This window comes from Durio zibethinus, chromosome 5 (genome assembly GCF_047325235.1).
Source record: "Durio zibethinus cultivar Kanyao isolate XHJ-2024 chromosome 5, ASM4732523v1, whole genome shotgun sequence".
In the NCBI taxonomy this organism is placed as follows: domain Eukaryota; kingdom Viridiplantae; phylum Streptophyta; class Magnoliopsida; order Malvales; family Malvaceae; genus Durio; species Durio zibethinus.
Window position 1 is genome coordinate 26,770,568 of NC_143166.1, and position 13,547 is coordinate 26,784,114.

Below are 13,547 nucleotides of genomic sequence, written 5' to 3' on the forward strand. Positions count from 1 at the left end.
TCCTCTTCAATATATAAATTTATAAATTACAAAAATAAAGGCACTCTTCCAAACATTTTTTTTTCTCTATAAAATGGTTTTTTACAGTAAAAAAAAAATAAATTGAATTAAGGTTTTGAATTTTTGATCTCATTTCTCACAATTAGCTGATTTTTAAGTTGTCAGTATATTATACTCTGATTTGAAAGATTAAATAATTTATTTATTTTAAATTTTTTTGTCAAAAAAAATAATTAGCTAATTTCTTTCTCTCCTCAATATACAAAATTATAAATTACAAAAATAAAAGCATTCTTCCAAACAGTCTTTTTTTTTTCTCTATAAAATGGCCTTTCACAGTAAAAAAAAAAAAAAGAATTAAGGTTTCGAATTTTCGATCTCGTCTCTCGTAATTAGTTGATTTCTAGGTTGTCAAATATATTTTACTCTAATTTAAAATACTGAACAATCTATCTCTAAATTTTTTTGTCAAAAAAAAATAATTAACTGATTTCTTTCCCTCCTTAATATACAAAATTATAAATTAAAAAAATAAAGGCACTCTTTCGAACACTCTTTTTTATCTATAAAATGACCTTTCACAATAAAAACAAAGAAAAAATAACTGAATTAGGGTTTCGAATTTTCGATCTCGTCCCCTCCCCTGAACCCCGAAAAAAGAAAAGAATTTTACTTTTTCTATTGTTCGAGTAGCATGGCTTGAACTTGATATTATTGTTATAATTATTATTATAACACTCCTGGATGGCTAATCCTAAATAGAATCACATACGGTTTCTCGCTCTAACTTTTTATCAGGCTTCTCTCTCTAAAAAATTGGTTCCCTATATATGTGTTGGGCTAGTCCTTTTTGGGGATCTTCCTGTAGACGACACTTCGATCCCCAAGCGACTGAAACCAAACCAGGTTTTTCTTCTTTTTTTCCCTTGTTTTAATTAAACAAAAGTATGATGGGAGGAATTTTGTTTTGTTTTGTTTTTTTTTTCTATGAATGATCTTTTGATTTGATTGTCGGTTTCTGATCGGAGTTCTTTTCTTTTTATTGTTTTTCTCTATCATTTACTAAATTAGCTTCATATGCAATTCTTTGATTATTATTATATCGAACATTTTAAGTCTGTGTTTGGTTGCCCGGAAAATTCTCTCCACTGGAAAAGTGAGGGAAAAGTGAGGTCTTACTGTTTGCTTCAGAGAGAAGGGTTGTCGGTAAAAAAAGAAAAAAAGGCAAATAAGTATCACTGTAGTAAAAAAGGTTTGAACTTTTCTTTTGCTTTCTTTTCCAGTTTCTCTGTGGCCCTTAGGTTAATTTTGACTTGCGAAATTGTTTTCAATTTTGCTCATTATTCGTTTTGTGCTTTCTTTTTCGCGCAAATTCTCATTGCATCCATGTATTTTTATGATTTATGCATTTATTTATTTTTAATGATGGGATTGGGGATTTTTTTTTTTTTTTTTACCGGAAGCGAATAAAAGGAAGGGAAGGGACTCTTGGTTTTGAAGCCAGGACTTGATGCTATAGTGGGCCTGTTACAACAAGGCTGTGGGGTACTGGTTCTTTTGGACACAGCAGAATTGGGACTTCCGACTTTAAAGAATAAGAAATCACCCCATAATAGTTTTAAGTGAATCTTTTTGAAGCATAAGCAGTTTATTGTATCCTTCTAATTTAGTTTCTTTGAGTTTATAGTGTTTTCTTGCCTTTTTAGTACTGAAACAAAGACTAAAGTAAGGAGTTTGATACTTGCTGTGTGATAATTCTAGCATGTTGTAGACAGGATTTTAAATAAATAAGCCGGCATAGCTTGTTTCTGTTTTGCCTTTGTCCCCTGGAGCAGTTGAATATTTTGTTCGTTTCACAATGAAAGCAATATGTATCAATTAATTGAATCTTAATATTATTCTGAAGTTGTAATACATTTGGCGGTTAGCCTTAATATTCGTTTCACAGCTACATATTAGAGCATCTCAAAACTTCAATGCATACATGAATAGCATAAGCTCATGTAACTTTTATTTTTTCCAATTTTAATCAGTCTTTGGAGCCTTCTGATATGCAACTCTTTAAGTTCTTACTTAAATATTTTCCTTGGAACTATATGCTGAGGAAACAATCTTGTTGTTTAGATTCTTCTTTGTGATGCAATGGATATTGAACAAGTTGAAGATCCAACAGCAGTTTTGATTGGTTATGAGAAAACTGGCATGGATAGCAAAGGAAAGACTAAAATATGCCATGACAAGAAGTGGGAAGACCATGTAAAGGTATGTGCTTACGATTTTAAAAAGCAATTACATGCTACCTTAACTCAGATTTTTATTTATCCATCATCAACTGGCCTTTAATTGAATTCCTTCCCCTTTTTTCAGGATGCTTCTTCCAGTTATCAGGGAAATTCCGTTAGTGTAGCAGGATCTGAGGACAGTAACAATCCTCTCAAGAGTTCTACTGCAGGATCAATCAATTCAAATAATCTCAATAGTTCCAACTCTGACTCGTCATATCATGATGATGACGAGGATTGTGATGACGACTATGAGGACTATGCTGATGATGTTTCTGATTGTGGTGAAAATCATGATTTCTTATATGAAGATGATTATTCTATTATGCAATCCCATTTTGATAATGTGGATCTTCCTCCTGGGGTGGAGGCTTCAATTCCATGGTTGAAAGACCCTGCTCCTATTGGAAATGTGCCTCCAGTCCTGGCTGCTTCAGCTGCCCCTTCTCCAGCTGAAAGCAAGAAGGCAACATCAAATTTGGCTGATAGTAAAGTGAAGTCAGCTTCTACCAGTATTTCAATGGTCCCAAGGGAGTCAGCGTCTCATCAGAAAGAAGAAAATGAAGAACATGGAGTTATGCAAAGATATCAAAGTTTCAGACATTTTGATGTTGTGGATGATTTCTCAGACCATCATTACAGCAATTTGACCTCATCAGGAGAGAAGGTGAGGATGATTCTTGTTTCTTTATCATGCTAAATTTTTCATTATTCATATAATATATTAATATGAATTTTGCACTTTCTATTGATAGCAACCAAAGGAGTGGGCCAAGCGAATTCAAGACGAGTGGAAAATTCTGGAGAAGGATATACCAGGTTAGTTCTGATTTATGAATATGTTTTCTGGAATATAGTGCCATTGTGACATTACCTGATAAGTAGTTTTAAGTATCGAAGGTCCTTTTTTCTTTTGGGGGGGGGGGGGGTCATGCAATTACTTTTATCAAGCATTAACTACTGTCATACAATTATATGCACATTCCTCACCTGAGTAACATTTTTAACATTATGCATGTCAAACTATGTAGGACAGCAGCAATGATTTCTGACTTGTAGCTTCTTATTTTTCCCTTCTCTTCTAAAAATGCATTCTACGATTTTAAAGTATGAAAATTACTGTTCTTTGTTTCTTATCTCCTGGCATTATTTTGTTTAAATGGCTCATGTTCCCTCTCTCTCTTCTTTCACAGAACTAATATACGTGAGAGTTTATGAAGCAAGGATGGATCTTTTAAGGGCTGTCATTATAGGACCCTCTGGTACTCCATATCATGATGGCCTTTTTGTCTTTGATTGTTTATTCCCTCCAAAATATCCCAATGAGCCTCCGGTATGTTCAGTGTTTGTGTGTCTGTGTTTCCCAAAAAATGCCCATATTAGAGTATTCTAATGTATAAACTTATTTTAATCATGTTTAATGGATATATGGAATTTCTTATCAGATGGTTTATTACTATTCTGGTGGCCTCCGGTTAAATCCAAATTTGTATGACTGTGGTAAAGTATGCCTAAGTCTTTTGGGCACCTGGCATGGTCAACAGACTGAAATGTGGGTTCCAGGGAAATCAACTATGCTGCAAGTTTTGGTTTCCATACAAGCTCTGATACTGAATGCTAGACCCTTCTTTAACGAGCCTGGGTATGAAACTTCGTATGTTGGGGCTGAGGGTGACAGGAGGTCCAGGAAGTACAATGAGGAAGTATTTATTCTATCCTTAAAGACAATGATTTACACACTAAGAAGACCACCGAAGGTATCTTTGGTTATCTAATTTATCGTTTATTCTTTTGTCTTTTCCTTTTATGAATTTTTTTTTCCTAGTTAAGCTGCCCTAAAATATGGTTGCCACAAGAATATATTGTTGTATTTGTATGGGATTCTCTTGTCATTCCTTTTCATGTAGTTTGTATGCTGATGATAGACCTCTTTGTTTCATTCATGCATTGACACAATTTGACTATCCCCTCTTTTCTGTATTACGATTTGCCAATGAGCACAAGTGAAACAAAGTAATTACCCTATTGGCTATGTTCTCAGCCTTTTGTCAGACATGCTTGTCAAATATGATTGTTTTCCTCTCCTTTTTGTGCTGTCATCACTCTCAAGGTTTTCTTTCTATGCAGAGTTAGAAGAACAGATTCATGTATCCATACAGATATGGGAATTGATAGGGGCATAGTGTTCTGTAAATTACTAAACTTTACAATTTTATATCCTGGTCTAATAAGCTGTGTTTTTCTCTACAGCACTTTGAGGACTTTGTTGCTGGTCATTTTCGCAACCGTGCACGTGACATTATTGTGGCATGTAAGGCATATAAAGAGGGTGCTGCAGTAGGGTCTGTTGTAGTTAAAGACGGTGTTCCAGATACTAATAAAATCGAAAAGAGTAGCTCTGAGGCATTTAAAGGAACAATGTCAAAGATGATTAATGCAGTGGTCAAAGAGTTTGTGAAGAATGGGTCAACAGACTGTGAGCAGTTTCAGAATTGTGGCAGTTGATACCATTTGGAGTTGGTTGGACGTGAAGCGAAGGTTGGGATGGATTGTGAAGCCATTATGGAAAGCTAATGTTGATCATTTTTAGCTTGTCTTCCAAATGCTTTAGTGAACGCATTTTTAATAAACTTAGTTACATTATTACTACTTCTTACCGTATATATAAGCTGCTTGGGATTCTATATAGGTTTAACTATGTATAGTGGAATGGCTCGGAATGATTCAAAGAGTTTAAACATGGTTCTTTTCCGGTCTTAAAGAGTAATAATTTCTGTCTTTCCAGTCAACATGGTTAGGTAAATTGTATGTCGTTTGCAGCATATGCATCAGCATTTCCAAAATCTCGTCTCACTCCTGGCCCTTAGCGGTTAATTGTGGGCTAAATTTGTTGTTTTAAAAGCCATTTACACCTAAATTTAACAGAAGAAAACACAATTGTAATATGTATAGCTTGAGGCAATTTTAAACAAAAGGATTCCAACTCTAGTATATCATAACAGATTAACATTTGACTCCACTTTGTTATTTTGATTCAAGGGTAAAAAAATTAGTGCAACGCTTGTGTAACTGGATTTCTTGACTGCAATAGTATACACCAGGATTCCTCTATTGAAATAGTATCAGAGAATGGACAAAAAATGAAATATTTTAATATTAAAAATATGAAATTAAGAATACATATGATTTTTTTATTTTAAAAATCCACTTATTTTGAGAGAAAAAAAAATTCTAATCTCGAAATAATTGTTACGGTGAAACTCGTAATGGCCATTCCTTGTTCTCAGGACTGGCTGATTTTGTGAAATCAATTTTTTGAGAGAAAAAAAAAAAAAAAAAAGAAGCAAACTATTGAATGCCCACTCTAGAGGCGGAAAAAATTTTAAAAAAAAATTAAAAATTGATTTAAAGTCGTAAAGTTTGAATCAATTCAGATTAATTTTTTTATTTAGTTTAGATTAAATTTAAATATTAAATTTATATTTAAATTTAAATCAAATTTTGAATCAAAAAATAAAAAAATAAAAAAAATTAAATCGAATTGAATTGTATATTTTTATTAATTTTTTATATATTTTAAATTTTTATTAAATAAAAATAATTATTTTATATTTGAATCCATTTGAATATATTAAAAATTATCTTAAATAATATATAAAAAATAAAATATTTAAATTTAAAAAACTGCTAAGTCAAATCAAATTAATAAAATTCAATTCAATTCAGATCAAATTATATAAAAATTTAATTTAAATTCAAATCAAATTTTAAAAATTTATAAGTTTATATATTATTTAAAAAGATCGAACTAAATTAGATTTGTAACCCCTCACTCATACGACCCATAAAGAAACCTGAATGAAATGACTTTTACAGCCAAACAACCATGCGGTCAGCTCATGCAGTAAATGAGATGCCCATACCGTAGCATCGGGGCTTTAAGTTTGCAACTGAATTTCCCTTCTGGCCAACAAAAATGCATGGCACTGAAAAATACTAGGATGAACTGAAGGTACAAATAGATCTGTACCATGAGCTGTTAATCAATAAACTAACAGCCGTTTCTGCGGACTGAGGTTTTGGAGAAAGTCTTTAAAAACTTTACAGTGAATGTGTTGCTACTTACTAGTGTTTAATTACCAAATTCAACAGCATCACCAAAAGTACGAGGATAAACAGGGTAACAGCACAAGGTAATGATGCAATTAACCCAAATAAAACAACACTTTCAAGCAGAAGTTGCATTTGGAGGTAACATACAAATACTCGTATCCCTCCCAGGATATACACAAGAACACACCCTTTTATTCAAATAATATTCAAGGTCGATTCAAGTATGCAATGGCCTTCACCATCCTCCTCTCTGAGAACCACCAGAGGAATGCACATTCAACCTATCAAGCACAGCATGACAATCCACCGTCTGACCACTCTCCTCCATCCTCTGAATCACACTGGCTACATGATCACCCCTGAAACCCATGCTCACTAATTTTTCAATCAGATCACTGTAGGGATGGTTGCGAACAAACTGTGAATGGCTAGTGTTCCTAATCAGAGCATTAGGGCCAGTGCCAGGTTGAGGAGTCTGAAGAGAGACATTTGCAGGGGGATACCCACCCTGTGAGAAGTGAGGCTGTTGGGGTGCATGATGCATTCTACCCCCTTCACTATCATAAATCATACATGCACTTCCTGGAGGAAGTGGGGGATGAGAGCCAGGAGCCATGTAACCATCAGCTGGTTGTGCTCCAAAAGTGCCCTTGATTTGCTGAGGAGGTTGCTGAGGAGCTGTTCTGCCAGGCACTCCATACCCATAGGGAATGGTATCAGCACGGTTAGATACAGTTTGAGGAACTCCAGAATATGGAACTTGCATAGGCAAGCTATTTGGTAATGCCTCTTGCGGAGATGGGTTTGTTGCTTGTGTAGGAGGATAGGGAGGGTAAGCTGGTGTTGATGCGGGCCTCATCTGTGGTTGCATAGAGGACTGCTGTTGCTGTGGTACTTGCTGTGGTAATTGTTGTGGCCATTGTTGCTGATACTGAGGGAATGATTGGACAGGTGGTACCTGATTTACTTGGGACTGTGTAGGCTGTGGTGGCATCCTAGAGATGTCTTGTATCTGAGTTCGGTATTGAGGATCAGAAGGTAAATACCGACTCTGAGGGTGTTGGGTTGGTGGTGGAGCTGGGGCTGGGGTGGGAAATGGAGGTGGGACAGGGCCAGGGGCTGGGACTGGAGCAGGAGCTGGGGCTTGGGGGTTGGGTAATTGGTTTGAAGGTATATAGTAGGATTGTTGGGTCAAATTCTGAGGTGGGGCTTGAGAGTGTGGCGCCACAGGCTGTTGTGGTGGTGCTACTTGATGAGGCAGGGCAAGAGCTAACTGCTGGTTTTGCATCTCAGATGTGTGGTCAGTTTTTTTAGAATCAGAGGCAGGTGGTGATGCTCTCTCCTCAGTGGATTGTGAATGGCTGGAAGAAGAAGAAGACTCCTTTTGCACAAGTTGTAATTTAGCCAACTCCTTCTGAGTCTCAGCTAGCTCCTGCTTATCTCTTAGGATCTGCACAGACCTGTGGACCTACAATGTGCATTGAATACTTAAGAAATAAATTTCTAGAATGAAATGGAATGGTTCCAACACATGATTATCAAGGCATCTATAATCAGCAAGAGAAAAAGTAATAAGCAAGGTAATGGGATTGAAGCCCAGCTGGAACAAAGTCTGAGCACAATTCTCTAATACACATCTAGTCCTTAAATGGGCCATAAAAATAGATCTAGAATGTAATTTCAGAGTGGTTTCTCTCCAGGGTATTTGACCATGAGAACTTAGAAAACATGCAGATTCATGCAGAATGAACCTGCTTCAGAGCCCAAAATCCATGTTCTTGTCCCAAGAAACATTTTTATGAAGCAAATTTTAATGTCAACAGCAGAAACTGAAATTTAAATCCCTTTAATATAACAGCTGGAATACAATCAAATACCAGCTCTTTTTCTGATCCATATTTAATGTACTTTTCATGCATTCTATCGCTCTATTTTATTCGTCCCTTCATAGGAAAAGATAAATAGCTGTTTGCTGTAAGGTAAAATAAAGACCATAAAAGCATCTCAAGGCTTCAAAGGAGAAAAAAAAAAAAGAACCCTCAAAAGTCAGGATTGGGGGTATAAATGTGGTGCATATAGCCAACTAATTGATGAAAATCCACCTTATCTGAAAATGTAGGATGTTCCAGGGGTACTTACCTCTTGGAGATGTTTCTCAATAGATTTAAGCTTTAAATCTGCATCTCCATGATCACGAACTAAATCAGAACGCATTTCTCCAATTGATTTATCAAGATTGTAGCAATATAACTCCAACTGTGACAGTCGTGAACTTATTCCCTCAAGAAAGCGCATGAGGTTGTCTGCATATTTTTTCATGGTTTTTTCAACAGTAGCAGTCAAGTCCAAGGAGAATGAATCATCTGGCTGGCTGTATGCATTAGGTGGAAATATTGATCGTGCCATTCTGCCTTTGTGAAAATCCTGCAGAGGTCAATATGACAACATGATTGACTATTTAATCTTGAATCAAAAGGCACAATAAATGCCACTGGCTTGGCAACACAGTGGGCAAAAAAATGAAAAAAAAAATTGCGACTCATTTTCCCCAGAATAAATGGAATATTCAAAGCAACCTCAAAGACAATATTTTCCTGTTATTCTATAACATCATAAAGAAAATCATCAAAGGCACAATCCAATAACACACCAGGATTGAATAACCATTAACTATGAGAACTGTTAGGGTCTAAAATTCAGTTTGTGGAACTCCGATGAAACTGCATGTGACCTTTTCTAGGTTTGGTCACTGTTTCTCTAAGGAACAACAAAAACAAATGCTTAGGATCAAGGATTGAAATGCGATAAAGGTATATTCTACTATGGGCAAATAAAGATCCTAAAATGGTGGATTTGACCTCCCTCTCCACCAACAGCCACAAAACGAAATATCCTTTGCTGATTTTTCATTAACTCTTGTATGTGATTAAGGTAAGAGTATTTATTTGATTAAAAAAAAAGGGTAATTCGCTTTTGATCAAAATTCATTCTCCCAAATTCAAACTTAAAAATGCTACAAACATACTAAATGAAAATGTTATATAACTAGTAATATAAATGACTGTGTACAAAAATGTTTCTCTCCGTTCCATTTAGACTGAACTTCAGCCAACATAAGGTTTTACTTTCAGAAACTGTGAAACAATTATTCATTTTATTGTGCCCCCTTGTAAAAGGGTGTAAGCAATGCCATAGAACCAATGTTTTCTTTTTTCTGACAAAAAAGGGAGGGAGTACAGCAATGAAATTATGGAAACCCTAAACTTTCTCAATTCCATAAACATGTAAAAGCCTAGTACTCTGATAAAATTATAAAAATTGGCTAACTCCATCTCAAATTAATCTTTCTAAAAACAACGAAAAACCAAACAACCCCGCCCAAAAAAATCAGCTCAAAAAATCTAGAATGTGAATATTCATTTCTATACATTCAAATCTTCCGGTACAATTACAAATATTTTCAATAAAAATAAGTTATAGGTCTTCTCACAACTATAACCCCCCCCCCCCCCCCCCAAAAAAAAAAGGAAGAAATGGATAATTCTAACCTTTACTAATTTAAGGTCAACAATAGAACAAATAGATCTCCAAATTAAAAAAAAAAAAAAAAAAACCAAACCAAACCAAAATTTGCCACAAAACAAAGCTCTTTTACATTGTTAAGCCTTTCTTGTCGTCATATCAACCTCTCGATTAAACCCTAATCAGATCAAATGTCCCCCCCCCCCCCCCCCCAAACAAAAAAAAAGGAAAAGCTACAAATAAAAAGCGACAACAGATACCTTGGTAGAGCTGTTGGTACCGATTACCGGTTCGGCGTGGCTACCATTAGACGATTCCTGGTTCCCGTAGTCCTCATACGAGCAAAGAATATCATCGGACCCAAAATCGAACCCTTTGGAACCACCCGAGTTGCCCCGACCCGATGATCCAGATGCCATTTTCCCAAAAACAGACTTATTACAGATCGAAGTACGTCAAGATATTCGCCCTTTATTTCTATTTCAGAAAGAGAAAAATAAGTAAAACGAAAACGATGGGAGACAACTGCTTAAGCTTTAACTAGCTTGTCTGCAAAGGAAAGAAAAGCAAAGTTTCTTTGTAATTTTTCTTTCTCTTTTTTTTTTTTTTTTATATAATTTAAAATGTAACAGACAGAGGTGCGAGAGTCTGAGAAACGTTTTCAAAATGGGAATTTTGTGTTGGAATTAGATAAGGATATCCTTCACTTCACCGACCTTTTCCTCTTTTTGCACATTTAGCCCTCCGTTTTGTTTCTATTCTCATTTTTTTATATTATCTTTTGCATTTTTATATATGATGCTTTATTATTAATTTCTTTCAACGCATCCAAAAAAAAAAAAAACTTTCAATCTCCGACTCCAATCACACGCACAAAAAAATATAACCAAAATGTATGCTTTTTTCGTAATTGATTGACAGGAATTTTTAATTTCACTTTATTTAAATGAAATAATAGAAGTATTGATAAAAAAATATTTTAAAAAGTCACTAAAATTATATATTTTTAAAAATATTTATCAAAATAAAATATTAAGTGATTTATCGATAAAATATTAAATTTTACATTTTAATGATATATACTTAAATATAAAAAAGTAATGCAATAGTCTAAAATAATAAAACATTGCTATGAGATCATCAAAATATTAAATTTCAAGTCTCTTATAAAAGAAATATTAACAACTAGATCAAACATTAATAAGGTATTTATTATTTTTAATAATAAATATGATAAACTTTATTTTACCAAAAAGTATTTAAATTAATGATTTATCACATCTTGAAAAAGAAAAAATGAACCCACCATTAGGAGATGAAATTTTGTGCTTATATTGTCTATACTTTATAGTCAATTTCGAATACACATTATCTTAATACATTTTAACAAAGATTGTAAATCCTTTATGAATTAGACTTTAGTTAATTTCGTTAGTTTCAACTAATTCAACTACTTAAAATTAATGAAATTTGCTAGTAAAAATCATTTATTGTACCTTTTTTTCAATAACCATTTTTTTTTATTTATAAATTTTCGAGCACCCGCTTTTTCTTTATCCATGAATTAATTTGAGTTTAATTGAAAATTTTAAAATTTAAATTTAAATTCGATCAATTATTTTATATATGTCTATTAAAAAAATACTTTTATAATTAAAATTAAATAAAAATATATTATTTATTATTACTATTATAAAAATCCTCTGATTCGAATCATAAAATTTATGCTCATAGTCAAATCCATATACATGACAGATAACTTGATCCTTAATTTCAACATCCGTATCCTGTAGTATGCAATTTCTTTCTCTTGGCCTCAGGTACCAAGGAGAAGCACGTGGATTGTATTTCACAAGGTCAAAGTTTGAGGCTACAAATGAGAGTGTGAAGCATGTGAACCATGCGAAACTAACTAAGTTTCAAGATTTGATTAATAATCTTACAACTTTGAAAGTAGACGATGGTATTTTAATTATCGGATATAAGAAACAAATAAAGTCTTGTTTAGTATTGCGTTTGAGTTCAAAATACATCTTTTGAACGTAAAAGTAATGCTAAACTTATTATAATTTGGGTTTAAAATATTTTTTGATCATTAAAATTAAACTAATTGCAAAAGCTAATTGAGTGATATAGTTATGATTTGAAATTTATGGTTTTGAAGATAAAATGATCAAATATCTACTCTATTATTTATTTCTGACAAAAATAATCTGTTTGTTCTTTCTAGCATCATGTTCATTTGAAACATTTTAATTTTTCACAATAAATTTTTATAATATTTTTCGAACGCATATTTTTCAAACCAAGATTTTTTCAACTACAATAGCATTATTAAACTAAGTCTAAAATAGAATATAAAAATTATTGACCATCTAATTAATGTATGCTTCCTTTGGTTTTAAGTGTTTACTTGCATATATTAGAACTGTTCAAGGGTCAAACTATCCGCTCAAACTTAAAGATTTATCTAAATTTTAAGAGAGTTTGAACAAAAAATTAAAACTTATTAAACTGGTTTTGACATAATTTTTGAACTCATTTAAATTTTGAACCTAGACTTAGATAAAAGATTTAAAGCCTGAACCCAACCCGACCCAAATTCACATATTTATAAAAATTTTTTATTTTTATATATATCTGAATTATATATAAATTAATTCACATATATATATAAATAAATAAATAATATATATTTTTATTAAACTTAATTTTTACTTTTATATAATTTTTATTTTTAATTTTTATATTATAATTTTTATTTTTTATATACATGCGAATTGAATATAATCCCATTAAACTTAATTTAATTACATTTTTTAATTTTTTATTATCTAAATTATGTTTAATAAATGGGTTTGATATTTATTTTTTTAATTTAGGCTGACCTTGAAAAACTTTGAGACTTAAAATTTTTCATCGGATTAGGTTTGGGTAAGCATATGTAAGTTATTAATATAAAAAATGAGTCTGACTTGACCTTGGCCCGACTTAACCATAAACACCTCTACACAAAATCTTCACCTTGACCTTTCTTTTTTTTAAAAAAAAATCTTACATTGAATAAAATACATAATCAAATAGAAGTACTTTGTAAGTACAATATTAGCCTAATTATATATTTTAATCAAATTAATCATAAAGTTAGGTCAAATTATGTTATTAATCTTTGTACAATAGAAAAATACGAATTTAATCCCTTCAATAATTTGAAAATTTTGAGTTTTATATTTTTTATATTTTAAATTTTAGTTTAATTATTAACAAAATTTATTTTTCATCATTAGCTTTACTTACGTCTGCATTAATCATGTTGATGTGACAAAGGCAAATATTAAATTGTTTAGGTAACAATTGATGTGAAAATTTTTTATTCACTTGGCTTTCTTAGTTTTTTCCTCCAAAAATAAATTGGCTTTTAATTCTTCAAATTGTGTTTCCTTTCTTCGTATTCTTTTCAAAAAAAAAAAATGACAACCTTTTTACTTATTTGCTTCAGTTTTATCTCATTTCATATGACACCATTGTTCTCAACCAAATCCTTATCTTCCTCTCTTCATCTCTTTCTCTCAAGACTTCAAAGGTTATCGTTGATTAAACTCAAATATTAAACACAAAATTAAAAAAAAA

The 13,547-nt window shown here is 32.5% G+C and overlaps 2 protein-coding genes across 5 annotated transcripts; one reads left to right on the forward strand and one right to left on the reverse strand.

Moving 5' to 3' along the window:
• The first annotated feature begins 864 nt into the window (after positions 1-864).
• Positions 865-5,071, forward strand: LOC111282250 (putative ubiquitin-conjugating enzyme E2 38). Of its 4 annotated transcripts, none has more exons than XM_089760887.1 (8): positions 865-906; positions 1,464-1,545; positions 2,125-2,262; positions 2,368-2,949; positions 3,038-3,101; positions 3,476-3,615; positions 3,728-4,039; positions 4,533-5,071. In XM_089760887.1, the coding sequence occupies exons 3-8, from the start codon at positions 2,143-2,145 to the stop codon at positions 4,785-4,787; spliced, it is 1,473 nt and encodes a 490-aa protein (XP_089617013.1). In that variant the 5' UTR covers positions 865-906; positions 1,464-1,545; positions 2,125-2,142; the 3' UTR covers positions 4,788-5,071. The 4 variants fall into 4 exon arrangements, with proteins under 4 accessions (XP_089617013.1, XP_089617014.1, XP_022725993.2 ...); XM_089760888.1 differs by having other exon boundaries at positions 1,474-1,545; XM_022870258.2 differs by lacking the exon at positions 1,464-1,545 and having other exon boundaries at positions 865-1,252.
• Positions 5,072-6,463: 1,392 nt separating this feature from the next.
• On the reverse strand, positions 6,464-10,551 carry LOC111281921 (formin-like protein (DUF1421)). Its single transcript, XM_022869724.2, has 3 exons — positions 10,178-10,551; positions 8,535-8,819; positions 6,464-7,863 (listed from the first exon to the last, which is right to left on the reverse strand). The coding sequence occupies exons 1-3, from the start codon at positions 10,334-10,336 to the stop codon at positions 6,631-6,633; spliced, it is 1,677 nt and encodes a 558-aa protein (XP_022725459.2). The 5' UTR covers positions 10,337-10,551; the 3' UTR covers positions 6,464-6,630.
• Positions 10,552-13,547: the final 2,996 nt, after the last annotated feature.

Excerpts from the sequence above, each read along its gene's own strand:
- LOC111282250 (XM_022870258.2), top strand. The coding sequence starts at position 2,143 with ATGGATATTGAACAAGTTGAAGATCCAACAGCAGTTTTGATTGGTTAT. Across the intron at positions 2,263-2,367 it reads AGTGGGAAGACCATGTAAAG|GATGCTTCTTCCAGTTATCA; the intron begins GTATGTGCTTAC and ends CCCTTTTTTCAG. Across the intron at positions 3,616-3,727 it reads AATATCCCAATGAGCCTCCG|ATGGTTTATTACTATTCTGG; the intron begins GTATGTTCAGTG and ends ATTTCTTATCAG.
- LOC111281921 (XM_022869724.2), bottom strand. The coding sequence starts at position 10,336 with ATGGCATCTGGATCATCGGGTCGGGGCAACTCGGGTGGTTCCAAAGGG. Across the intron at positions 8,820-10,177 it reads GTACCAACAGCTCTACCAAG|GATTTTCACAAAGGCAGAAT; the intron begins GTATCTGTTGTC and ends TGACCTCTGCAG. Across the intron at positions 7,864-8,534 it reads TTGAGAAACATCTCCAAGAG|GTCCACAGGTCTGTGCAGAT; the intron begins GTAAGTACCCCT and ends TGCACATTGTAG.